The following is a 23,913-nucleotide window of genomic DNA, read 5'->3' as shown; positions in this document are numbered from 1 at the left end:
CAGGGGCCCAGCAGCGTGGAAGGGGAGGAGCGAGCAGCCGCCATTGGGTCCAGGCCTCCTGGCTCGGGGCCCGGCTCCTTTCCCTACACCTCGCCGCTGCTTAGAGAGGAGATCATGGGGGTGGCTTGTCCCAGTGGAGGACTGACTCTCCGGGATGGAGTGTTCACTTGTTGAAAAGAGAATCCTTTGAAAGCCTCCATCGAGAAAGATGCTTCCTTTTTGAGATGCCCTAAAATGTACGTTGTTGGGATTCCTTAAGGACTCTGATAGACTGAAAAGTGTTATGACTTTCCCACTGTCGTGTGCTTTCCATCCAAGTATTTATTTCGTGTTTTTGTTCCTCTTCCAATACAAACTTCTGCACTTTTCTGATGCAATTTTTCAAGGCTATTTATGGGGTCTGGTACTTTGTTATGAGAAAATCGTATCAAATTGTAAAATAAATTTTAATTAAAAACTGTGAGTTTCATCCGTGGTGCAAGGTAACTTTCTCTTTGATACTAATTAGTATACAATTGTAATGCTATCATATTTTCTTTCAGAAAAATATGCCCAAATTCAACAAAATTCCCTTCTACCTCCAACCTCACTCATCTTCAGGGGCAAAAACCTTAAAGAAGTAAGTGAAGCGCTGGGCCTCTTGTCTTCTAAGTCCTTTTAGCTGGGCCAGGCTCCTCTTAGGTTTTGTGGTCCTTTGGTTGAGGTCAGAGAAGAGAAGGCTGCCCTTAGAGACCTGAAAGTGAGGTGTCTTTTCTAGCATAACCTGGGCTGGGATTCCTTACCGGGCCATTGAGATGGATTCTTAGTCGAGGCCCTGCTCGCAAGGAAGTCACTTCTAAGGGCCCCGAGGTCCCGCGGCCAGCCCGTGGTCCATTCGAGGGTGAATCGTGTGGAGTCGCAGACAGCCCGAGAGAGCAGCCCCCGAGTCGTTGCCTTAGCGGGGACCCCTCCCTCCCTGCTGGCACCTGCGAGTCCCCCACAAGCGGATGGGTAGAAAGTAAAGTTTCTCTTTGCCTTTCACCTTTCTGACAAGCTGACCTTTCCCTTCGCCTTCCCAGAGATAGACTGTCCGCCAGTGACATGCTCCAGGTCAGGAAGGTGATGGAGCATGTTTACGAGAAAATCATTAATTTGGACAGTGAGTCTCAGACCACCAGCTCTTCTAATAATGAGAAACCTGGAGAGCAGGAGAAAGAAGAGGATATCGCAGTGTTGGCAGAGGAGAAGATTGAACTTTTGTGCCAGGACCAAGTAAGTTGACTTGAGAACCAGTCCAGGCCTTCTCCAGGGCAGAGATAAAGGTCACGGCAAATCCTAGAGCTCGGCGCTTGCAGTAAGACATCTCTGTGCAGGGCCAGGTGCCTGCCGGGCCGCGCCGTTCTCCTCCCTGTCGGTAGGAGGTCAGAAAGTGCCCAGGACCTAGCCACGCAGGCAGTCGTCCGGCCGAGGGCAGAGGCACGTACGGAGGGACCTGGGCCTTTGAAAGTCCCCAGAGTTGGGTGTTGGGGCCGAGTGGAGAGCCCACCGCTCTCCCACAGACGGGCTTCCCACCTCTTGTGGGAAGTGCCTGGCTGGGCGGGATCTCCTCTCCCTCCAAGTGCATTCAGGAATGGGTGGACCCGAAGGGCTGGTGGACCGGTTGGAGGTGGGGACAGTGGCAAGAAAGCTATTGTCTGCTTGAAGGGAGATGGTAGAGGAATCCCTAAGGATGGCCCAGGGGTGGCTAGAGCACCAGGTTAGGGTCAGGAAGATCTGAGTTCCAATCCCACCTCAGACGCTAACTAGCTGTGCGCCCCTGGCCATGTCACTTAATGGTCGCTTGTCTTGGTTTCCTCACCTAGAAAATAGGGCTAATAACAGCATCTCCCTCCCAGGGTGGGTGGTTTTGAGGGTGAAATGAGGTACTATTTGTAAAGGGCTTCGCCCGGGTCTGGGTCATCGGAAGTGCTTCATGAATGCTCCTTCCTTATGCTTCTCCCTGTTTTTGGGGAGTCGGGGCAGAAAGGCCACAAGGGACTAGGCTGCCCTCCAGCGTGGGTGACCAGGTGATTAGGGAAGCCCAGTTTGGGTCACGAAAGGGGGGCAGCCCAGGACGGGAAGGTACCGTCTGCGAAGGAGAGCGGAGTGTCCCGGAGGGTGACGCCCGTGGGAAGGGGAAGGTGACTGGGTGGGGGAAGGCGTGCCCATCTCGGAGGGTCAGAGGCCGCCACTTTCCGCTGCTGGTTCCCCCCAAGCTGGGATTCTTCTTCTCTGTGAGTGAGAAGAGCTGGTGATTCGGGGGCCCAGAGGGAGCCGGCCGAGGGGCCCAGGTTCAATGCCGTCTCGTTCTTTTCAGGTACTGGATCCGAACATGGACCTTCGGACGGTAAAACACTTCATATGGAAGAGCGGCGGCGACCTCACGCTCCATTACCGCCAGAAGTCCACGTGAGGCCCGGGGCGAGCCCTCCTGGGTGTCCATTTACTGACCTTCCTGTCGTGGTCCTGAGAGTAGAACTACCTAGCGAAGCCCACTGAACCCCCACAGTAGCGAGACTTCTAACGATTGATTGAGTACGGACCGAGATTATACCTTTTAACTGAAGTGACTAATAGAGATGTAATATAGAAACACAATCTATACGGCCTAGACTCCAGTCTGTCCCGGAGGGAGGAGCCCCAGTGGGGTTCTGGTTTTTTCAAGGTGTGCGAGGAGCGCCCGAGAGGCCAGTGTAGACGTGGCTTCTTCCTTTTTGTTTCCAAGGACTCATCTCCGTCTCTTCATGCTTGCTGGGAGACCCTCGGGGGCCATCTCTGTCACTGTGTTCCAAATGTAATTCAAACCTGCACGATGTCTGGCATTTTTTTTAAGTACATTCCATTCCCAGAGCCCCCGGATGACTCCTCGGGCCGGTCATCCAAAACGTCGCCTCGGTGTCCCCGGTCGAAGACAAGATCTTTTTTAGAAATGGGAAACCCCCATCGCCGCCTGCGAGGTCGCTATTGGGCTTGTTTTTAACACTCTCCTTCCGGGGGGCCCCCTCGGCGGGGGGCTCCAGCTCCGGGCAAGCCGGGTGTCGACTGAACCTCACTCAGAGCGTTCTGACCTTTTAGCTTCATTTCGACGCTCTAACGTTTCTGTCAGTAGAGATATCCGGGCAGATTCCTTTGAGACGCACAAGCGACAAGTCTTTGTTTCTTGCCGTTTTCTATGACTTTGTTGTTGTTCCGCTACTCGGCTTCTTTTCACTCTTCTTCTAACCTGATGCTTTCATGCTGTGCTCACTCATCTGGGTCTTGTATAGTTTAACTTATTGGGGGAAAAACATTTCAACTTTTGGCAGGGAACAAAGTGACTTTGGATTCTCCCCAAAGGCTGCTGGAAGCAGAACAGGTCGGTCGTCCACCCCGAGGACTTGTGAGACGAGACTCCTGTCCCCAGCCAGAAGCACAAGTGCCTTTGGAGGGCGGTTTGTTCCATGCAGATTTTCTTCCCTGCCTCGTTCGGCCCTTCCGGGGGGGGGAGGGGAGCAGCGGAGGCCTGGGCTCTCTCCCTCAGCCGGGCTTCCTTTGGAAAGCAGCCACTTCATGCCTCCCGGCCTGGGAAGAGCTGAAGGACGGCCCGTGTGCGGGCTGCAGCCCGAGTATTTGGTGTGCCGCGGCATCGGCGCTGGGGGGCCCATTTTTAGCGATGCGGGCGGCGCGCCGCCCCAGCTCCTGTTGGCAGGAGGCAGGAGGGGCCGCTCTCCTGGCCATGGAAGCGAGCTCTTCCGGGCTGGGGGGGTGCGGGGGGGCACATTTTCCAGTCGCTGCTTCCTCTGTCCTTTCATGGACCTGTTAGCACTCCAGGGTTCTCCTTCCTTCCTTCCTTCCTTCCTTTCCTCCTAATCAACTGAGTAATGCAATTTCAGGAAAGTTTGACAGTCTGCAATGCCAAAAGGGTAAATAATCTGTATTTCGGTTGTATAGAATTAAAGGCTTTAGTTAAAATAGTCCCCGTGTGTCGCCTTTATGAACGGCTGCGCCGTCGGCGCTGGTTTCCGAAGGGCGCGACGTCCCCGGGTTCCCCTCGACGCGGCAAAGTCCCTCTGAACGGGCAGTCCAGGGGAATGCTGGGCCCGAGCCACGGAAGGCCAAGGGAAGCTTCCTGGGCAGGGGCCAGGCTGGGCCGGGCTGTACCTCGAGGGGCGGCCCGCGCTTCAGGAAGGTCGCTGCCCCCGATGAGGCGATGGCGGGGTCAGAAGCCGCTCTGAAGGAAGAAGGCCGGGGGGGCCTCGGGGGACAGTGACGGCAGCTAGGAAGAGGGGAGGAGCAAGACGTCCCCAGACGGACCTACCTCAGCGCCCAGAGATGCGAGATTGGGCGTCCGCAGGCCTGGCACCAAGTGTAATGTAAGGAGGATGCGGGGAGGGGGCAGAGGCCGGGGCAGGGCGAGAGGTGCCGGGGGGCCCAGGCCACCAGAGGGGAGCCTCCAGGAGGCGGGGGGATGAGATGGCTGCAGAGAAAGGCCTCTCTCGGGGAGGCTCTGGAGGCCGAGATCTCTGCTAGGGAGGGGCCGGGGAGGGCGACTGAGGGAGCTGGGGGGAAGCTTGCTTGGCTGCAGGGCCCGGCAGGGACTGAGGCCCGCATGTGCTGGGGGGCCGTGAGGAGGGCCGGCCTGAGGCTGCCCGGCGGGACAGGGGAAGCAGCACTGGTGGAATGGGGCACCGTGGGCCTGCACCAAGGCCAGAGGCCAATGGGGGCTCCGGTGACCCTGGGCAGCAGCAGCCAAAATAGGATCAAGGGTCCACCTCAGAGAAAAGGCTCTTCCCATGGAGGGCGCCCACCTGAAGCACCAGCAAACCCATTTCAGAGGAGGTTCATTGAGGCGTGCCCATAGCAGTCAGGTGGGATTTGAACCCTGGTCTTTCCTCTTCAGACTGAACAGCATTCTTGCCCAGATTTTGCCACTAAGGAGCAGTTGAGTGTGGAGGCGAGTCCCCTCACAGGAACGTGGGAGGGCCCCCCTCCCCCCGCCCCCAAAGCCTCGGCCAGCTGGATTCTGTGCCAGAGAACAAAGAAAACAAGGACAAACCCCGGCAAACTAAAGCATCTTTATAAAAAGGCCACGGCGCCCACCCAGCCACAACCGGGAATCACAAGCCAAAGCCCCCCTGCCTGTGCCCACCCCAAGGCCTGGCCGCCATCCTTCTGGGGATGGGCACGCTTCGGGCCTCAGACCGGGAGAGGGGGGCTGGCCCTTCGGTCAGACCCCCACCCCGTCCATCCCTCCTCCGTTCCCCAGGGATAGGCCCTGAGGTCTGGGGAAGTCCCCCATCCCACAGCGGAGAGGCCTTTCTCCCCAGCCCCCGGGGCACCATGCAGCCATCCATCCTGCCCAGAAGGCCTCGGCACCCATCACTCAACAAATGATCAGCCCTCTGAGAAGCCCCAGGCCTGGATGAGGCCTGAAGGCCTCGGCCTCTGCCCCAGGGGCTGCTTCCTTCACACAGAGGGGCTGCCTGAGGCAGGGAGGGAGGAAGAGTCCCCCCATTCTCTAGCTAGGCCGGCTGCCCGCTCCTCGGCCCACAGGAGCCTCCCAGGAAGGCTCCGGCTTTTTTCCTACCCCAGAGATCCAAGAGTTCAGTGAGAGGCCACTTGAGGCCCGGGGCTCCGGGAGAAGCTGTCCAGCTGGGGGTCCGGCTGGGGATCTGCCCGGGGCCCTGGGCTGCCCTGGAAGCTCCACACCCTCCATCTCCAAATCCAGAACGAGACCCCGTGGTCCGCAGAGGCCGCTGGTCTCCGGTCAGCCAGGGCAGGATCTGGGGCATCGGGGGGAGGGGGGGGTTACTCGAGGGCGACGTCTGCCCCCTCACCTTCTGCTGGCACCCCGTTCTCCCCGGCAGGCATTGCGTCAGCCCGGGCCGGGACAAGCTCGGGGCCTTCATCGGTCTCAAGCGCCGCCTTGGAGCTGATGTTGTTGGGAAAGGGCACAACTGAACCAGGGTCCGGCTGCCCGTACGTTCCAGAGCTGTCCAGGACAGAGCCCTCGAGGTCCAGCCCTAACCTTGTGGCTTCCTCTGAAAGAGAATTCAGTAATTAAAAGACAAGATGCCAGACAGCAGCTGTGGTTAAGAAAAATTTCAGTAGAGAGCCAGGTCTGGAGGCCAGAGGTCCTGGGTTCAAATCGGGCCTCAAACACTTCCTAGTGAAAGGGAATTTTTTTATCTTAAGTACTTGGAGGGCTCCACCCTTTTAACTTAGTCAGGAACTTGTGAATCCTTTTGAGAAGAGCTCACACCCTCAGAGGACAGGAGGTGGATCCCAGTCACTCCCCCCTCTACCCAGGCAGTGCTAAGCAAATTGAGAGACTTTGATTGGTTCCTGAAATGTGACAAAGCAGCCCACAGTGAAAGGAAGGGGAAACCAGAGAGACAGGAAGTGACGTGGAGAAAACTGCTATAAAAGTCAGCCGTGGGCCTTCTGAGTCACTTCCACTGCCTTGGACTCCTGCCGTGGAGATTGGTTCTGCGCTGGCAAGACTTGCTGAAGAGACTACCAAGACCTGCGCTTGCAGATCGGGACCTGAGGGAGCTTTGTGGGAGCCAAGCTGGATTCCCCTGATGGGCAATCAGAGGCGATATTTTCTGCCTCCTTCCTACATTTCCCTCTTTACTATCTCTACCCTGTTGTAATAAAGCTACTAAAGCTACTAACAGCCTCATGACTTGAGTTCATGTTATAAATGGCGACCACAACCTTTTCTAACTCACAAATTTTGTCAAAACAAAATTTTAACTATTACATTTGGCCAATCAGTTTTCATTATTACACTAGCTGTGGGACCCTGAGCAAGTCCCTTAACCCCAATGCCTCGCCCTTATTGCTCTTCGGCTTTGGAACGGATACTCAGAATTGCTCCTGGGCCAGAAGGTCAGAGTTTAAAGAAAACATCTGGGCCCTGAGAGGCTGGCAACGGGGCAGGCCTGGGACGACCGGGATCACGGCCTCCGGAGCCCAAAGTGCCATTTACTTCCCTCAGAGAAACACCAACAAACACTTGCTCATGAAGTGCTGGGGGCAGAAAGGCTCCCTTGCTCTGCTCAAGCCATGCCCCAATCACAAACTGACTCCCCCAAAGAGAGCAGGGGGAGGCGGGGAGGGAGAGAGCAAGTCCACCCTCCAAAGCTGCTGCTTGCTCGACGTCTGTGACCCAAATTAAAAAAGACGTCAAGGCCAGGAAGGGAAGGAGCAAAGTGCCCGAGTAAATCCACCAACTGAGCCCCCAGCGTGGAGCCAGAAGGTGGGAAGAGGGGCCGAGACCCCCAGACGCTGGCAGGATCCAAAAATGGCACCCCGGGGGGCCGATGTCTCGGCAAACGGGGCGAGCTAAAGGGGACCCGAGGCGAACGGCCCTCTGGAAGGACAAACCCTGTTCCAAAGCAGTGGTTTAAAAAGGAAGGGGGTGGGGTGGGCTCCCAGGACAGAAATCCAGGCAGCCCGCAGCAGGGAGTCGTGGAGAACTTCCCAGGGAGGGTCTCTGGCGGCAGAGGCTGAACCAGCAGGGCTTCCGGGCGCCGACCAAAAGAGGCCCAGAGGCAGGACTAGGGGGCGTCTGCTGCGAGAGCAGCTAGCGGGAAGGGGAGAAGAGAGCGTGGAAAATCGAGGCAAGGTGGCCCAAAGAGCCTCCTCTTCCTAAAGGCCCCGGGTCGGAGGGGCAGGAGCCGGCTGCTGGGACCAGGCCCGCCTCCGCGGGGCCGGCAGGACCGAGATGGAGAAGAAAGGCCCGAAGGAGCTAGCAGGCCCTGCAGGTTTGGGGAGGCCCTCTCGGAGGGCGCCGCCGAGTCCTCCAGAGAAAACCAGCCCCTAAACACTCGTTAATGCCGGCCCTCGTCCTGGAGCGGCCGGCCCGGCCTGCGCTACCCGGAAGGACCAGAGAGGCTCCCCGTAGGTGGGGTTTTAGTTGGGCAGCTCAAGAGTCCGAGCAGAGGAAGGAAGCGGCCAGAGAGAATGCCCAGAGCCAAGGGACGGCCCGAAGGCCCGCGAGCTGGGGAGAGCGCTTTGTATTGGGCCCGAGGGGAGGCTGCCTGGAGGAAGAAGGGGAGGGGGAGGGGACCCAGGAGGCGGGCAGACCCCCAGCAGCTACTGCACAAGGCCAGTGCCCCAAAGGCAGGAGGAGGAGCCGAATTCAAGACGTGCTGCCCTGGCCAGGCCTTGGCACCGCACTGGACCTGCGGGAGGGGGACCCAAAGAGGACTCCAGGGGGGCTCCTAGTTAGGCCTGGGAGGACCGCGACGCCCCCCCAGTGAAAGGGAGGGTTCGGTTCTGCTCCGCAGCGCTCGGGGTTCGGATCTCTTCTAGACAGCTTTTGGAGATGTCCGGGAGGCGCCCGAGACAAGATGGGTGGCTCTGAGGCGGTCAGCGCGGTGCTGTTCTCCCTCGGCTCGGACTCTGCGTGACCCTGTGGGGGTTCTCCCGGCAGAGACCAGAAGGCTTTGCCATTTCCTTCTCCAGCTCATCTTCCAGGCAGGCAGAGTTGAGAGACTTGCCCAGGGTCACACAGCCCCTAAGAATCTGAGCTCGGTGGCTCCAAGCCTGGCGCTCTGAGCACTGGGCCAGGCGGCTCCTGGTCATCCAGGAAAAGGGAAGCGCTCATGAGCGGGACCCCTCGCGAAGCGAACTTCTGAAGACACAAAAACAACCCCACTGAGTCGGACGCGGAGCGAGGTGTCTAAAGGCCCCGAAGCGAACCAGAGGAAGCCGAGGCGAGACCAGTGGGGAGACCCAAGATGACCCGACATGCTCTGTGTTCGAGAGCGGGCTCGCGGCAGGCTGCGGCTCAGGGCCAGAGCTGGGGTCAGCGGGAAGCCCTCTGGGGATATCTGGGGGTTCAGGGGTTTCCCCAAGAAGGGGCAGGGGAGCTGCTCTGGACACCTGGGCCGATGCTCTTCTTTCTACCAGAGAACCAAACCAGCTAAGGGGGAGGGGGGTGGGAAGAGCGCTGTCTTCCTGTCACCTCTCACAGAGGGGCGGCATCCTGGGTGCTAGAAGAAGAGCAGGTGTGACTGCGGAACCCATCAGAACCATCATGGCGACCATGGAGAGGGGCAAATGGCCCCCAAAAGGAAGGCTGCGAAGCGACGCGCTCTGAGCCGCCAGGGGACCGGACTCAGTCAGTGGAACCTCCTAGTGGAGGGACGGTTGGAGACCATCCAGAACGGCCCAGGGCACGAGCATCCCCTCCTCCGGGCGGGGCCAACGCCTCATGTGTGGGCCTGGAGCCTGGGAGCCGTAGCAGGCACTCACCTTCTCTGCCAGGGAGGGCACTCTCGGTTCCCATCACAGAATGCCCCAGAGAGGGGGGGGAGTGGACAGAGGAAGCCGGCTGGGGCAGCTTTGGGGCCTCCGAGGTATCCAGAAGGGCGATGCCAGAAACATCCAGAAAGCCTGGGGAGAGGAGGAGCGGCACACTCACTGGGGCACAGACGGGAGCCGGTGCCTCCATCGCGGCACCTGCCCCCCCTCCTGGCCTCCTTCCTGGCCACTCGTCCCCCCAAACCCAACTGGCTTCCGTATCAGTTTGGACCCAGGGCTCGGCAGGAGGGAGGGGGTGAGGGCTTCGGCACCGCAGCCCAGGAGACGGCCAGAGCAGCGGGACGGCGGACCCTGAAAGGGAGCGTCTGAGCTGTTAGCAAGGAGAAGCCAGAGACGGGAGATGAAGGGAGACGCCTGGAGCTGGTCAGGAACACGGACGGCAGCCTGGGGAAGCGGCGGCTGGTCTAAGATGGGGTGTTCAGACCCTGTGGGGGCGGAGTCTGGAAAGGCTGCCCCCCCCCGGGGGCCACTGTCTAACGGGCTTTAGAGACAGGCCTGCCTGCTGGCCCCTGTTGGCCTCCCAGAGTATACTGCGAGTGTCTTGTCTGAAATTCTCCTTATTTCCCAAAGCCACTCTGAGCCATCCATCTTCCAGAGCCTTCTTAGACGGTGAGCACAGACTGACACACTGGCTAGCACAAACAAGGCCGCCATTTTGCTTTCTACCTGTTGAGTGCTAGCATTGGTATGAGGAAGGGCTCCCTTTCTAGGGGGGTGGCTGTGATAGAAAAATCAAAGACATCAATAAAATACATTTTTAAAAGGAGGAACTCCGAGTGCGCAGATCTAGCTGTCTCCTTACGTAGGGGACTGGAAGCTACGGATACCTGGGTCCATGACTCGCTGGACAGGGGGCGGTGGCTGAAGTGACGTCTCCCCAGAATAAGCATCTCTCTCTGAGGCTGAGGTTTGTTCAGAGTCGAGGACATCCTCAGCCTGATCAAATGGGAAATCTGGTGCCTGGAGTAAAGCCTAAAAAAAACAAGAACCCAGGACAGCATGAGCCTCACTTAGTAGGGGTGGTGCCACAGCTATGGCGACTTCCCTGGGCCCCTGCACCCTTTTTGGCCTCTGAGGTAAGCAATGAACCAGAGCAGTGAGGACCATCCTCCACCCTAGAAGGCTGTCATTGCCGGCCTCACCAATAAAGCCAAAAAAGACCAAATGTAAAACCCCCCATCTCAGAAAACAAAGGGAGCTCAGGGGGAACCCACAGCTGGGCCTCTAGTAAAGCCGTGGTGGCCTGGAGTCTACCCTGCAAAGAATGGCCAGGGCAGATCCACTCCCTGGCATGATTGCAAACCTTTTCATCCTTTATCACAAAAGAGAATGGTCTGCTCTTGGTCAGGGCCAACCAGGTGCTTTGGGACAACAGCTTTCCCTGGGCACCTTCTGAGTCATTTTCTGGGCATTTCCTAAAATGGACAGATTTGGGAAGAGGTCTCTGAACTGACACAGAATGGGAGAACCAGGCCAGCCACTGAGCACCATAATGTAAAGGAAACATCTCTGCAAAGCTCTGGAACACAAACCTAGAGATGGCCTAGAAGTGCAGAATGAGGCCTCCTCAGAGTCGTGGATAACAGCAGATTTAGTTTGACAGACTCCACTTACTTATTGTAAAGGAGAGGTGAGAGAAATGCAAGAGTACTGATAGTGATTTTTAAAACATCCAAGAACCATTTAAAATAAATGGAAGAGAGCAGAAGGATATTCCTAAGGAGACAGAGACAAATAGGGCAGTTTGGGTACTCCTATATTCTCTTAAAGACAGGCTGTCTGTAATGGATTCACAGTTTCGGACACCATTTTGTGAATGGAAATGCCCAAGTTCATAAGTCATTTCTTAAAGCAAAAAAAAAGACCAGGGAGTGGGCCCAGGATGAATAAACTGCAGTTATAACCTTGTTTAAAAAGTGTAAAGGGAAAAAAATAAATAAATTTTAAAATTAAATTTAAAAAAAAGTGTAAAGGGGCCTTGGGGAAAATGACATGTCCTTACCATAAAGTAAGCTGGGAGTGTTAAAACAGCAAGAAAAGGAACTTCAAACGCTTCTAAAAGTTGGCCCTGTATCTCCAGGCCTACTTGGGCCATTCCATAACAGGAGAGTGGTGAAGACAGGAGCAACTCTCCCCTTGCCTATTTTCAGCTAACCAAATCAAGAACTCAAAGCACCCCTACTTACCATTAAGCTTGAGTTCACAAGTCACTTACTAGAGTAAGCTCCACTGCCTGCCCCCCTTGGGCAGTGCTAGGCAAATTGAAAGACTGCCATTGGTTTCTGTGAAGAGGAGGAGTGACAGGCAGGGATGTGGGAAAAGGACCATGAAAGAAGAGACCAGCATGGTGGAGGGATCATTCCTTTCCTGGCCTTTGGAAAGAGTGGCTGAGATCCCTGCCTTGGCTTTGGAGGAGGCTACACTGGTAGAACCCTGCCTGAAGACAGCACAAGGACTACTGGCTGAGGGTAAAGGGAAATCCATGTGGAGACAGAGCCTTGGGGAAGGCTTTCCCAGAGAAAGGCTGGTAGGCTTGTTAAGAATCTGTCTTTTTATAGACATTTACACTTTCACTCTTCCCTCCTCTGTAAATAAAAGTCATTTTGACTTAAGCTACAATATTTTAAAATCAACAAGTACAATATTGCTTTAGAACTCTCAAATTTAGCATAAACCCTAAATGTAAATTCTTACACAACCCTCCCCCCTCACTCTGTTTCTAAAAACCAAGATTCCCCAAAGTCCCTTCTGGTCTCCCAGGCCCAACTGGCAGCAAGTCCTCTGAGCTCCTCTATTGTCTCCCCCTGAAACAGTAGCTTACCCATCCTTTCGGGTGACCAATGAACAATCCCGGAAAATATCCTCCAACATATTTCAAGGAGAAAAGCTTGAGGAAGCCATGTGGCTGCCCACCTGACCAGATGGACCCAGCGAGCAACCCTGCACCTACCTCTGTGTAGCCTCCCTGGCCTGGGTTAGACAACAGGGTTTCAGGAGCTGAAGCCGTGGGTGGACCAGTCTCTGGGGGCTTCTTTGGGCCGACAGTTGGGATTCGGTGCAAATACCCATATCCAATTCCACAGCCTAGACTGCAGAACACCAGAAACATCAATGGCATGCCTGCCCTTCCTCCCCCTGTCCATTTCCCCACCTTCCCTCTCTCAGGTCCTCATCTACAAATGAAGCTGCTAGGCCTGAAGCCTTCTCCCTGTGGCTAGCAGGACCGATGCTCAGGACTCATGGGCAGGTCCAGAACCCTAATTCAATCCAATGTGTCCCTCTAGAAATGAACAGGTTCACACTCTATCCACTGTGCTACCTAGCTGCCCCGAGCAGATTTTTAAACCCATGATGTGACCAGTAGAGGCATTTACAAATTAAGATGGTGGCAGGCAGCTGCGTGACTCAAGTTGGATGCAGAGCCAGGCCCAGAGACAGGAGGTCCTGGGTTCAAATCTGGCCTGAGGCATCTCCTAGCTTTGTGACCCTGGGTAAGTCACTTAATCCCCTTGCCTAACTCTGACCACTCTTCTGTCTTTGAGCCAGTACAGAGTATTAATATTGATTCTAAGGTGGAAGGCAAGGGTTTAAAAAAAAAAAGTAAGATGGCAGCCCTTGGTTGAATTCTCTGGAAACATGGAGCGCCCTCTCTAGGCCAGCCGGGGACTCAAGGAATTTCTTCCGGCTCTCAGCCTGGCTGTAATCTCTCCCCTCTCCAAACAAAGGAACTAAGAGATCCCTCCTCCTCCTGCTCCTGCTCTTCCTCCTCCTGCTCCTCCCTCTGAAGAATCAGCAGCCTGGAAGTCTGGCCTCGGCTTAAGGACGACAGAGGCCAGCTGGACCAAGCCAAGGCCCGGGTAGTCCCTCCTGACAAGGAGGCTAGAAGGAGCCCGGGGGGGCAGCGGTCAGGACGGTACCTTCCTTCTCCACCCCAGGCACCGTTGGGAGTCACGACCACCTCGCGGCACGAGTCGGTCTCAGAGTTGTAAACCATCAGCTTCAGGGGCTTCCCCTCGTGGGTCTCGATGAGCGTGAAGAAGTCCTCGGACTAAAGGAAACGGTGACACACAGACAGGCAGTCACGTGGCGGATCCCCCTCTGCAGGGGAGGCCAGAGAAGGGCTGGCCCGGAGCTCTTACAGAGACGCTCAGCCTGACCTCCTTCCCCAAGGCCAGGGCAGGAGAGTCGGCCCACAGGGCCTGGGGGCATCCTTACCTCCTGGAGAATCTGATCGGAGCCCACCACGTAGTCAGTATAGGGTCGGAGCCCAGCCAGGGCCGCGGGGGATGAAGGCTCCACGTCCTAAGGAGAAGGAACACAGGCGTCCACTTAAGTGTCTTCACCGCACTCTGCTAGGCAGAGGATTAGAGACCAAACTCTCGGGTGACCAGGCTGGGCTGAGGAGCTATTTAAGAACTTGTCAGAGGGGCAGCTAGATGGCCTAGAGATGGGAGGTCCTGGGTTCAAATCTAGCCTCAGATACGTCCTGGCTGTGTGACCCTGGGCAAGTCACTTCACCCTCTTTGCCTAGCCCTTAGTGCACTTCTGTGCTGGCACAGATATCCAGTATTGATTCCAAGATGGAAGGGAGGGTTACTTGTTGGCAGTCCCCCACGGGATCCAGGCCTCAAGGCCGAGGGGGCTTCCTTTTCGGACTCCGTCTCCCCAGCTGGTGCCTGGCACACAGGCCAAGCCTCTTCCGGCTCTGGGCTCCTAAAGGTGAAGGAATGAAGGGCGCTTATCCGGAAGCAGAAAAGGCTTCGCGGCGGCCGAGGGGCACAAGAGAGCTGGGTTCAAGTGGCTGAATGGCTTCCGGTGGAATTAGACTCGCTCCGCTCAGCCGCCAAAAGGCAAAGCGAGGCTCCACGTCAGGACACCGACGCAGGCGGCTGCGGAAGGCCGCAAGTCAGCCCGCTCAGGACGGGCCTTTGGGCACAGGACGCCGGATGGCGTGTCCTGAACAGCACCCTCTTCCGTCTGGCCCTGAAGGCCCTTTCAAAAGCCCGAAATTCTCTGATGTGCGGATGGCGCACGAGCCAGGGAAGAGCCAGCTGTCGACAAGGGTGTCCTGTGGCTGCCCGGTGCCAGGACACGAGCCTGGAGAAGGAAGGGGCTGGCGGCCCAACGGGAGAGACGGACGAGGGCCTGGACCCACAGAGGCCCCTGAGCCAAAGGAGTCACAGAACTTCTGTTTGCCTCAGTTTCCTCATGGGAAATGGGAATAATAATGGCATCCACCCTGCAGCGGGCTTGGGAGGACCCAGGGAGACCCAGTGATGTTTGGAAACCTAATGGATGCTACTCGAGCATCACCTTCTAGGGAATTCCGCTCCGGGGAGCTGGGACAGCCCTTCCTGGCAGAGAGCCTCGGCCTGGGGAGACGGGGAGGGAGCAGCAGAAGGAAGGCTTGGAGTCGGGGCCGGGGAACGGAAGAGGCAGGAAGAGGGGAGTCCGGCGTGCCAGGACGCCCCTCCTGCTCACCAAGATGTGCCACACGTGCTCGTTGGCCCTGTGGAAGCTGCAGAAGCGCACGCTGGCCCCCAGCAGGCCTTGGCCGCCCCACATGTTGCTGGGCACCACCTCCACCTCGCGCACCTTCAGGGTCTTGATGCTGTACACCTCCAGCTTCACGGGCTTCTCCATGTTGGCCTTTAGCAGGTCCTTCAGGGTGCTGCTCTCCCTGTTCTGTCATGGGGGAGAGGAAGGCGCGTGACCCCACATCCCAAGGCCCAGGGCGCCCCCCAGCAGAGGGGAGGCCGAAGGGCAGGAGCTAAGAGAAGGGAGGGGGCCGGCCCTGGACTCACCAGCCTCGCGTGGCCAATGGTGATGATGAAGTCAAAGAAGGGCTCCAAGCCGGCCTGCTGGGCCGGAGAGTTCTCCTGAACCTGGAAGACAGGAAGCCAGCCGTGAAAGGAGCCCTCGCCCCTCCCCGCCGGACCCAGCCGCCAGGCCCCTGCCTGGGGACCTTGTGCCCCACCCTCTCCCCTGCCCTGGTGGCCACGAGGAGGAGGAGGAAGGTCGTCGCAGGCAAGGCAGAAAGGCAAAACCTAACTTGGAAGACACAGCATGGTTCAAGCAAGGGAGCCGGGGGGTAAAGGGTGGGCGGGGAGGAGCTGCCTGGGGAAGCCTATGAAAGGGAAGCTCAGGGCAGCTGGGTAGCTCAGTGGCCAGAGAGCAGGCCTCCAGCTGGAGTTCCAGTCCGGTCTGACTGGGTGGCCCTGGCCAAGTCACATGACCCAGCTGCCCAGCCCTCGAGGCTCTTCCGCCATCGAACTGAAAGTCAGCCCCCATCCCAAGAGAACGCTGGGCTTCCTGTGGCTTGCTGCAAAGCTCGAGGAGGCGTCCCAGGGCTGGGCAAAGGGACGGGCAAGGAGGCCGAGCAGGGCTATTCGCGAGGAAAAGAAGCTGGAAGCCCTGAGCTCGGCGCGGTCTGAAGCCAGCCCTACAAAAGCAAGGCCGGAGGGTCTCCCCCACCTCCACAAAGCAGCACAGTATGAAGCACCTCCTATGGGCCAGCCCTGGGCCGGGATCCGGAGATCGGGCTCTCAAGGAGTTTACACCCTCTTTGCATTGCACCTGACAACTAAATGTAAATGTAAAATACAGGGGCAGCTGGGTAGCTCAGCGGGACGGGAGGTCCTGGGTTCAAATTCGGCCTCAGACACTTCCCAGCTGGGTGATTCTGGGCAAGTCACTTCACCTCCGTTGCCCAGGCCTTAATGTTGGCACCAAAGCACAGTCGTGATTCTAAGGCAGAACATAATAAACCAGCAAACACATAAATAAGCGGCTGTTCCTAACAGAGATCCATCTAAACACTGTACGTCTTCCCATAAGGAAATGGCCACATTCATTGAACTTTGCCAAGCTGTTAACAACAGAAAGCTGCTCCGGCTCACAAATAAAGCAGGCTCTCCTCCTCTAGCCCTGCCCCGTCATCTGGCCCAGCCCCAATCCTCAGCTGGCAAGCAGGGCGCCCGGGGGCACCAGAAGCTCAGCACGCCCAGGACGCCACCGCTGCTCGCCCCAAGCCTTCACAGCCCAGGACACCCCCCCATCTGGACCACGGCACGAGCCTCCCATTGTCCGCCCCTCGGATGCCACGCGGTGGCTTTCCTGACGTGCACATCGGCAGAATCTGTCTGACGGGCAGCCTGACAACAGGGAAAGCAGCTCCAGCTGAGACAATACCGTGTCGTCACGAGAGGGAGGGCGTGTGTGGGAGAGACTCGGAACGTCACACCACTAGACAGCGATTCGCCAGCTGAATAAATGGCGGCAGATTAAACCACGAGACAGGCCGAGGCCTCGCGGACGGATCTATGACAAAACAGGACGCCCAAAAGCAGAGCCCCAAGAACAAAGCGCCCGCCTGCGAAAAGCAGACTCCAAGGGGCACACAGGCTGCCTTTAACTGTATGGACTCGCGGTAACTGCTCGATCCTGGCTAGTTGTTCTTCCTCACTCCGGCTGGCCTGTTTTTAGCCCTCGCTTTCTGTCTCGGTAATGGCGGTTAAGTGGCTCGCCCCAGGTCACACAGCTAGGAAGTGTCTGAGGCTGGATTTGAACTCAGAAGCGGAGTCTTCCTGACTCCAGGCCCACCATGTTATCCTCTGGGCCCCCAGCTGCCCATAAATAGGAAACTATAACAATGAAATAATGTCTAAACATCAAGGCAACATGAAGAAATTAATTTCTTCCTGCTGTCAGCAGGCAAGAGGTCTACAGTGTGTGGAGACCCGTCCAGTCCACTTTCCCAAGGCAAAGGCCCACTGCTTCATACTGGCTCAAGGGCAACGTGGATGGTACAACTCTCCCAATGGCCAGTAGGGGGAGGGTGACATTAGAGATAAGGTGGCACATCCAAAAGTGGCTCTTCAGGGCTCTGTTGTTGCTATTGTTAAGGCAGTCAGTAGTGTCTAACTCTTTCTGACTTCATTTGGGGTTTCCTTGGCAAAAATACTGGAGTGATTTGCCATTTCCTTATCTAGCCCATTTTTCAGATGGGGAAACGGGGGCAAACTGGTTGTAGTGACTTGCCCAAGGTCACACAGCTAGCAAATGTCTGAAGTTGGATTTGAACTCAGGTCCTTCTGACTCCAGGGCTGGAGGTCTATCCACTGCACCACCTAGCTGCCCCACAGGGCTCTGTTAGGACTGTCAAGATGGAGCTTCAAGATGTGACCTTCGCTCTTTTGGTCCCCCTTCCCCAGCACTCACAGGAAAGTTCCTGGGGATGGTGGGACAATAGCCAACCACTGCCTAGGAGGGGGCAATGACCAGATTCCTTAGTTGCTTCATTGTCCATAGGAATGCCTGAAAGTGAGGTAAGTCCATGGGCTCCTTCTTCAGATCTGGTATCTCTATAAAGATAACAGAGTCCTGCACTGCATCAGCTTCCAGAATACCAAAGGAGGACAGGATTCCTTCAAGAGAACATTTCCAAGGACAGCTAAGTGGCTCACTGATTAGGGAGGCAGGCCTGGAGATGGGAGGTGCTGGGTTCTTATGTAAGGAAAAAGGAAGGAAAGGAAAGGAAGGGGGGGGGGGTCCTCCCCTGCAGTAGGGAAATGGACCAGGGATCTGTGTAGGTATGCTTGGGAGCAGATCAAATCAGGCTACACTCCAGGGAAAGTTAGGTAGGTTTATTTAGGGTCAGGAAGGGAAAGTTTAGGAAAGTTACATCTCTGGCAGCTGGCAGGGACCAAAGCTCTCCCCCTAGGTTAGGGAAAAAAAGGAGCCAAAATCCGAGCTTCTTTTATTCTCCCTCCAACACCTCCCACAGAAGAAAAGGGATATGTCAGAAGAAGTTGCAGTAGAGAGTCCTGGGAGATATGAGTCTCCCAGGCCTTAGGTCCACATCAAAACGAACAGTTCAAATCTGACCACAAACACTTCCTAACTGTGTGACCTTGAGCAAGTCACTTAACTTCACTTGCCTAACCCTTACTACTCTTCAGCCTTGAAACCAATTTTGGTATTGCTTCTAAGACAGAAGGTAAGTGTTTAAAAAAAAATTTTTTAAGAATGTAAGCTAATACATTGCTGGTGGAGTTGTGAATTGATCCAACCATTCTGGAGGGCAATTTGGAACTATGCCCAAAGGGCGCTAAAAGCCTGTCTGCCCTTTGATCCAGCCATAGCACTGCTGGGTTTGTACCCCTAAGAAATAATATAAGGGAAAAGACTTGTACAAGAATATTCATAGCTGTGCTCTTTGTGGTGGCAAGAATTGGAAAATGAGGGGCTGCCCTTCAATTGGGGAATCGCTGAACAAGTTGTGGTATCTGCTGGTGATAGAACACTATTGTACTCAAAGGAATAATGAACTGCAGGAATTCCATGGAGACTGGAACAACCTCCAGGAAGTGATGCAGAGCAAGAGGAGCAGAACCAGGAGAACATTGTGCACAGAGACTGATACACTGTGGTACAATCAGATGTAATGATGACTTCTCTACTAGCAGCAGTGCAATGATCCAGGACAATTCTGAGGGACTTATGAGAAAGATGCTCTCCATATCCCAAGAAAGAACTGTGGGAGCGGAAATGCAGAAGAAAAACAACTGTTTGATCACATGGGTCGATGGAGATATGATTGAGGATGTAAACTCTAAGTGATCACTCTATTGCAAATATTAATAATATGGAAATAGGTTTTGATCAATGACACATATAAAACCCAGGGGAATTGCTCATTGGCTATGGGAGGGGGCTAGGAGGAGGGGAGGGAAAGAACAGGAATCATGTAACCAAGAGAAAATATTCTTAATTAATTAAATAATTTTTTAAATAAAATAAAATATTTTATTTTTAAAAAAGAATGTAAGCTCCTCAATGGCAGAGACTGTACTGGTTTTTATATTTGGATCCCCAGCTTTTAGCACAGTACAGAAAACAGGCTTAAATTGGGGAGGGGGGGGGTTCTGTTTGCTTTTTAATTATTCAAAACAACAAAACTCTGAAAGGTGGGCCACATCCCAGCTATTGTGTAGCTCCCATCGTTCAGTCCAAGTCAGCCTTAAAGGTTTATGCATTTTCAGAAATGAGGACTTTTCATAGGAAAAGCTTGTGGAGCCAGTAAAAATGGGCCAAAGATCTTCTCAGAAACAACGATCTGATCTAACCCAGAGTAGGAAGTTCTTTCGACAGCAACCTACTCCTTGAAGCCTTTTAAAGACACAGGGCTCATTCAGTCAAAGGCATTTCTTTCATTGTCGAACAGCTCAAATGTTCGAAGGATTATCATTATGGCACTATAAAATGAACCTCCTGTCCCTCCAGGTAACGTCTAGCCTTTGTTCTTTGGGTCAGGCTCAAGGAATTAGACCCCATTTAGCCTCTCTCCCACCTTACAGCCTCTCGGAGAGCTGAACACAGCAATCATGGGTCAGTCTGCTGGTCGTGGCAAATTAATCTAATTCCGGCTCAATCGCATTTAGCCAATGGAGCTGGGAGAAGAGGCTCCTGGAAATGGGCAGGCTGTCCAGCGGGCCTCCACCTACCCCGCTTCTGGCTTTTATCCTCCAGGTGTTCTGGTCCACTGAGTGACTCTGTACTTGCAGAGCAAACACAGCCAGCCAGTTCTGAAGAGAACAGTGTAGACTTTGATCTGTCAAGCAGGAAAAGCCTCTACCCAGAATCAGAAAAAACAACAAAGCAGGGAAATCTGTAGAGAACAGGACAGGGCGTGTTCTGGTGACACATCTGAAAGTACCTCTTAGAATTCTGAGGGAAGGAGGACAAGCCTGGCAAGAGCAGAGCCAGAGGAACGACCGTGTCTGCATGGAGCACTTGGGGCGGCCAAAAGCTGGCCACACACTACCGGGAAAGGCCACATGGAAGGTGTAGGGGGCTGGGGGTCAGGGATGTGGGGGCCAGAGACACCACATGGAGGATGACAAGAGGAAAGGAGCTGCTGGCAAAGCTCCTGAGGAAAGCTTAGGACGTGGAGGGAAGCCAACCAACAGAGACAACGTACAATATACTTGGGGGCTGCAAACAGGCTGTGGAGGACCCAACAGCTCCCACCTCCTTCCTTGGTGGCTTTAGCCAAGTCACAGCCCAGTCAGGTCTCAGCTCCTCATGTGTAAAATGGGGCCATTCTATGGCATGTTCTCTTGGGTCCCTCTTTTCAGCATGTGGCTCAGAGGCCAGAATGGGTCAGTGAATGGATTGTAATTGCATGCCATGGATCCAGAAGAGAACTTCTATCCGGAGTTCATGAAATAAAAACAAAAGGCCCCAAAAAAACTTAACTGCAATAAAAACGACGGAAGAGCTCAGAAGCCTGCCGTGGGCCAGAACGTAAGCTCCTCTAGTCTAGGGTGAGGGCTGTTCCCCTTGTCTTTGAGGCTAGGACCAAGCACAGCACCTGGCAACAGGGGTCAATAACTGCTTACTGACTAACAGACAGTACGCTGAGAGCCAGCTAGAGAAGGAGCAGCGAGGACCAGGGGGCTAAAAGACGAACCTCCTCCGGCCATCCACGTCCCTTGGCAGTGCTGGACGCTTCCTCCAGGGGGTTTCAAACCCATGGAAGGGGCTTCGGGCAAACACATTCCTAGCATTTGTTCAGCATGAACCGCTGCAGCACATGGGCCTGACCAATCCCTGAATCCCTTAATCTCTGAAATGACAGGGTGGAACAGCTGAGCCGGGAAGCCCCTGCTGCCTCCGGTGACAGCGGGGAGAAAGGCTTCCTTCTGTGCCCAAGGGACCCCCATGGGCTTCTGGAGCTAGAAAGGAGCCCAGAGGCCACAGCCGGCCCAACTCCCCTTCTTATAGATGAAGAAGGGAGAGGCCAGGGAGGCGATGGACAGAGGGAGGACCAGAAGCCAGGCCTCTGGGCTCCCACGCTGCCTCCAGCTAAAGGGAATCAGAAGATACCAGATGAGAAAGCACAGGCTTTGCTAAGCTCCTGCACTCCACAGAGGGCCTTGGCTTTGGCGAGAGGCCTTAGAGCAGGGGTCCCCAAACTGTGCCCCCACCCCCCAAGGCCATGTAACGGCCCCACCGCACTTCCGGAAGGGGCACCTCTTTCACTGGTGGTCAGTGAGAGGAGCTGTATGTGGCGGCAGCACTCACATACAGTACTACTTCCGGTGACATCATCCTTTATGTGGTGCCTTGTTCTGGGAGTAACTGAAAGAGAACGAGGCGCCATGCAAAGGATTCTGTGGCTGCACAATGGAGAAGACATCAGCATGGTGAGCAGCGATCTGGGGGAGGGGATTCTGCACTGTGTATACTGCTGCCCGGTTAAGGTTAGGGTTTTATAGTCCAGCCCTCCAATGGTCTGAGGGACAGTGAACTGACCCCTGTGTAAAAAGTTTTGGGGCCCCTGCCTTAGAGGATGAGTAACAATTAGCAAAGAACTTAGCATCAGGGAAGGAAATAAGAAATCAAGGCCATCCCAAGGCACGGCCTATGAAGTGACTCGTTAGCACAGTAGGCATCATGTCAGTCTCCTAAGCTGAAGGTCCTGAGTTCGATCCTCCAAAGGAGGGTGGGATACACTGGGAGAGGCTTCTGGAGACAAGAAGAGTCACTTGACTTGGGCTTGGCCCCCCTGACAGGGATTCTCTTTACCTTGGAGTCCATTATTCAGTCTGAAGCTGCTAGCCTGAGATTCCCTTCAGATTCTCATAGGAACAGGGAACAAGCTCAGGCTTTGGGGTCTCCAACTTACAAGCTAGTCCTAAAACTTGGGGTTCATCAGATCTTGCACAGAGTATCTGTGAAAATGCTTCTTTTTTTAAACCCTTACCTTCTGTCTTAATATTAGTCCTAAAACAGAAGAGTGGCAAGGGCTAGGTAGTCAGGGCAAAGTGACTTGTCCAAGGTCATGCAGCTAGGAAGTATCTGAAGTCATTTGAAGTCAGGATCTCCCACCTCCAGGCTTGGCACTCTATTATTATTCATTGTGCTACCTAACTTCCCCTATCCATGAAACTTCCTTTTTTTTTTTTAATCCTTACCTTCTGTCTTAGAATCAATACTAAGTATCAGTTCCAAGACAAAAGAGAAGTAATGGCTAAGACAAAAAGGGTTAAATGACTTGACCAAGATCACACAGATAGGAAGCATCCAAAGCCATATTTGAACCCCTGTCCTTCTGACTCCAGGCCTAGGGCTCTATCCATTGGACTACCTAGCTGTCCCTATCCATGATCTGCCCCAAGTATTAATAAGGAAAGAAATGTGCAGTGAAACAACCAAAGTCTTCAGCTCACATCCCGAAAATTGTCAAAGATGACAAAAAATGGCCCCAGTCAAAGCTGGATGGGGTTGTGGAGAGTCAGGCACACTGATACATTGTTGGTGGAGCTGCTGAAAAAAAAGGCTGCTGAAAAAAAAACTATTGGAAATATGCAAATGAAGTTCCTGGGAGTGCATGTACTGACTCCTCTGGTGGGCTTCTACCCCAGGACAGCCGTCCCTAATTAGTACCCATCTCTAAAAACACATGAAGGGACCGCAGCTATTGGAAGCCCAGTAGATGGGGCACAGTTAAACACATCATAGTCTGAATGTAAGGGAATTTGGTCCCAATCTCAGAAACGACAGGGTGATAAGACCCAAGAAGCCTGCAAATGCAGATCCTCGCACTGATGTCTGAGGGGTGAGATAACTGCAACAATGTAAATGGAAGCAATAAGGGTGCTGAAACATTAAAGCTAATGTAGCCCAATCATGCTGGGGGGTGGGGGGGAGTGCCCCCCAGCCCATCCCCCACCCCCTGCCCCTTGGGAAGTGACTCAAAACTAACCACAGAGGAGGAGGATGCAGGGCAGCTGGGCCAGAGCCACCTCCCCCGGGTCTCAGCCTGTGACACCCACAGGCATGCCCACGGCCCACAGAGTCACAGAAGACCTCCGACTGGCTCGCCCAAACCTGTCCTTGGACATTTGAGGAATCTGAGGTGGGGGAGCCATTTATCTAAGGTCAGGGGAGGGGTGTCACAGGCTCGGGGTCTGAGGGGGCCCTTCCAGGAGACATCTGGGAGAACCTGAGGCCCCAGCGGGGAAGTCACTTGTCTGGGGTTGGGGGAGGGGGCAAAGAGTCAGAGATTTGGGGGGCTCTTCATGCGGACACTGGGGTAAATTGAGGCGAGATGGGGGAAGTCACTTGTCTGGGGTCACAGAGAGTGTCACAGGCTCAGGACCTGGGGGGTCCCTTCGTGTAGACATTTGTGGGAAAACCGAGGCCGGGAGGTCCGGGGATTTTGACTCCTAGTCCCGCGAGGGGAGTGGGGGCGCGTCGGGATGCGTCCTTCTCGTGACAAGGGGAAACAGAGGCCCAGGGACCCCTCGCTGACCCAGTCCCTGCCGGGGCCTCCGGTCACTTACCCCGTGCAGGTGGAAGCCCTCCGCCCCTCCCTCGGGCTGTTCCGAGCTGGCCGTGAGGCCCATGGCCACACGTGTCCCCGCCCAGCCACTGTCCGGTTATGGCCCCACGGGCACAGGTCCGGCCCGGCCCGGTCCAGACTGACGCGCAAGCGCAGCTGTCAGCGCGGCAGGCGTCCCCAATCAAGAGCCGAGATGGAGGCGGGGCAAGTGCCTCTGCCGATCGACCTGT

General features: G+C 55.1%; 2 protein-coding genes across 7 annotated transcripts in view; one reads left to right on the top strand and one right to left on the bottom strand.

The window, feature by feature from the left end:
- WDR48 (WD repeat domain 48) overlaps positions 1-2,828 on the top strand; it is a 50,710-nt gene extending 47,882 nt beyond the window's left edge. For all 3 annotated transcript variants that reach the window (XM_007500658.3, XM_056804220.1, XM_007500659.3), the window contains 3 exons: positions 543-619; positions 1,059-1,251; positions 2,336-2,828. In XM_007500658.3, coding sequence (XP_007500720.1) covers positions 543-619; positions 1,059-1,251; positions 2,336-2,431 — 366 coding nt within the window. In that variant the 3' untranslated portion in view covers positions 2,432-2,828. The remainder of the gene's footprint in view (positions 1-542; positions 620-1,058; positions 1,252-2,335) is intronic.
- Positions 2,829-5,057: 2,229 nt separating this feature from the next.
- On the bottom strand, positions 5,058-23,870 carry GORASP1 (golgi reassembly stacking protein 1). Of its 4 annotated transcripts, none has more exons than XM_007500660.3 (9): positions 23,685-23,870; positions 15,138-15,218; positions 14,815-15,018; positions 13,549-13,635; positions 13,251-13,381; positions 12,284-12,422; positions 10,161-10,305; positions 9,265-9,405; positions 5,058-6,038 (listed from the first exon to the last, which is right to left on the bottom strand). In XM_007500660.3, exons 1-9 carry the CDS (start codon positions 23,745-23,747, stop codon positions 5,806-5,808), a joined length of 1,224 nt encoding a protein of 407 aa, XP_007500722.2. In that variant the 5' UTR covers positions 23,748-23,870; the 3' UTR covers positions 5,058-5,805. The 4 variants fall into 4 exon arrangements, with proteins under 4 accessions (XP_007500722.2, XP_056660199.1, XP_007500723.1 ...); XM_056804221.1 differs by having other exon boundaries at positions 14,929-15,018; XM_007500661.3 differs by lacking the exon at positions 9,265-9,405.
- Positions 23,871-23,913: the final 43 nt, after the last annotated feature.

The sequence above is a fragment of the Monodelphis domestica genome, chromosome 7 (assembly GCF_027887165.1).
Source record: "Monodelphis domestica isolate mMonDom1 chromosome 7, mMonDom1.pri, whole genome shotgun sequence".
Classification (NCBI taxonomy): domain Eukaryota; kingdom Metazoa; phylum Chordata; class Mammalia; order Didelphimorphia; family Didelphidae; genus Monodelphis; species Monodelphis domestica.
Note: the sequence above shows the minus strand (reverse complement) of the source record. Positions and strands in the feature narration are given on the sequence as shown.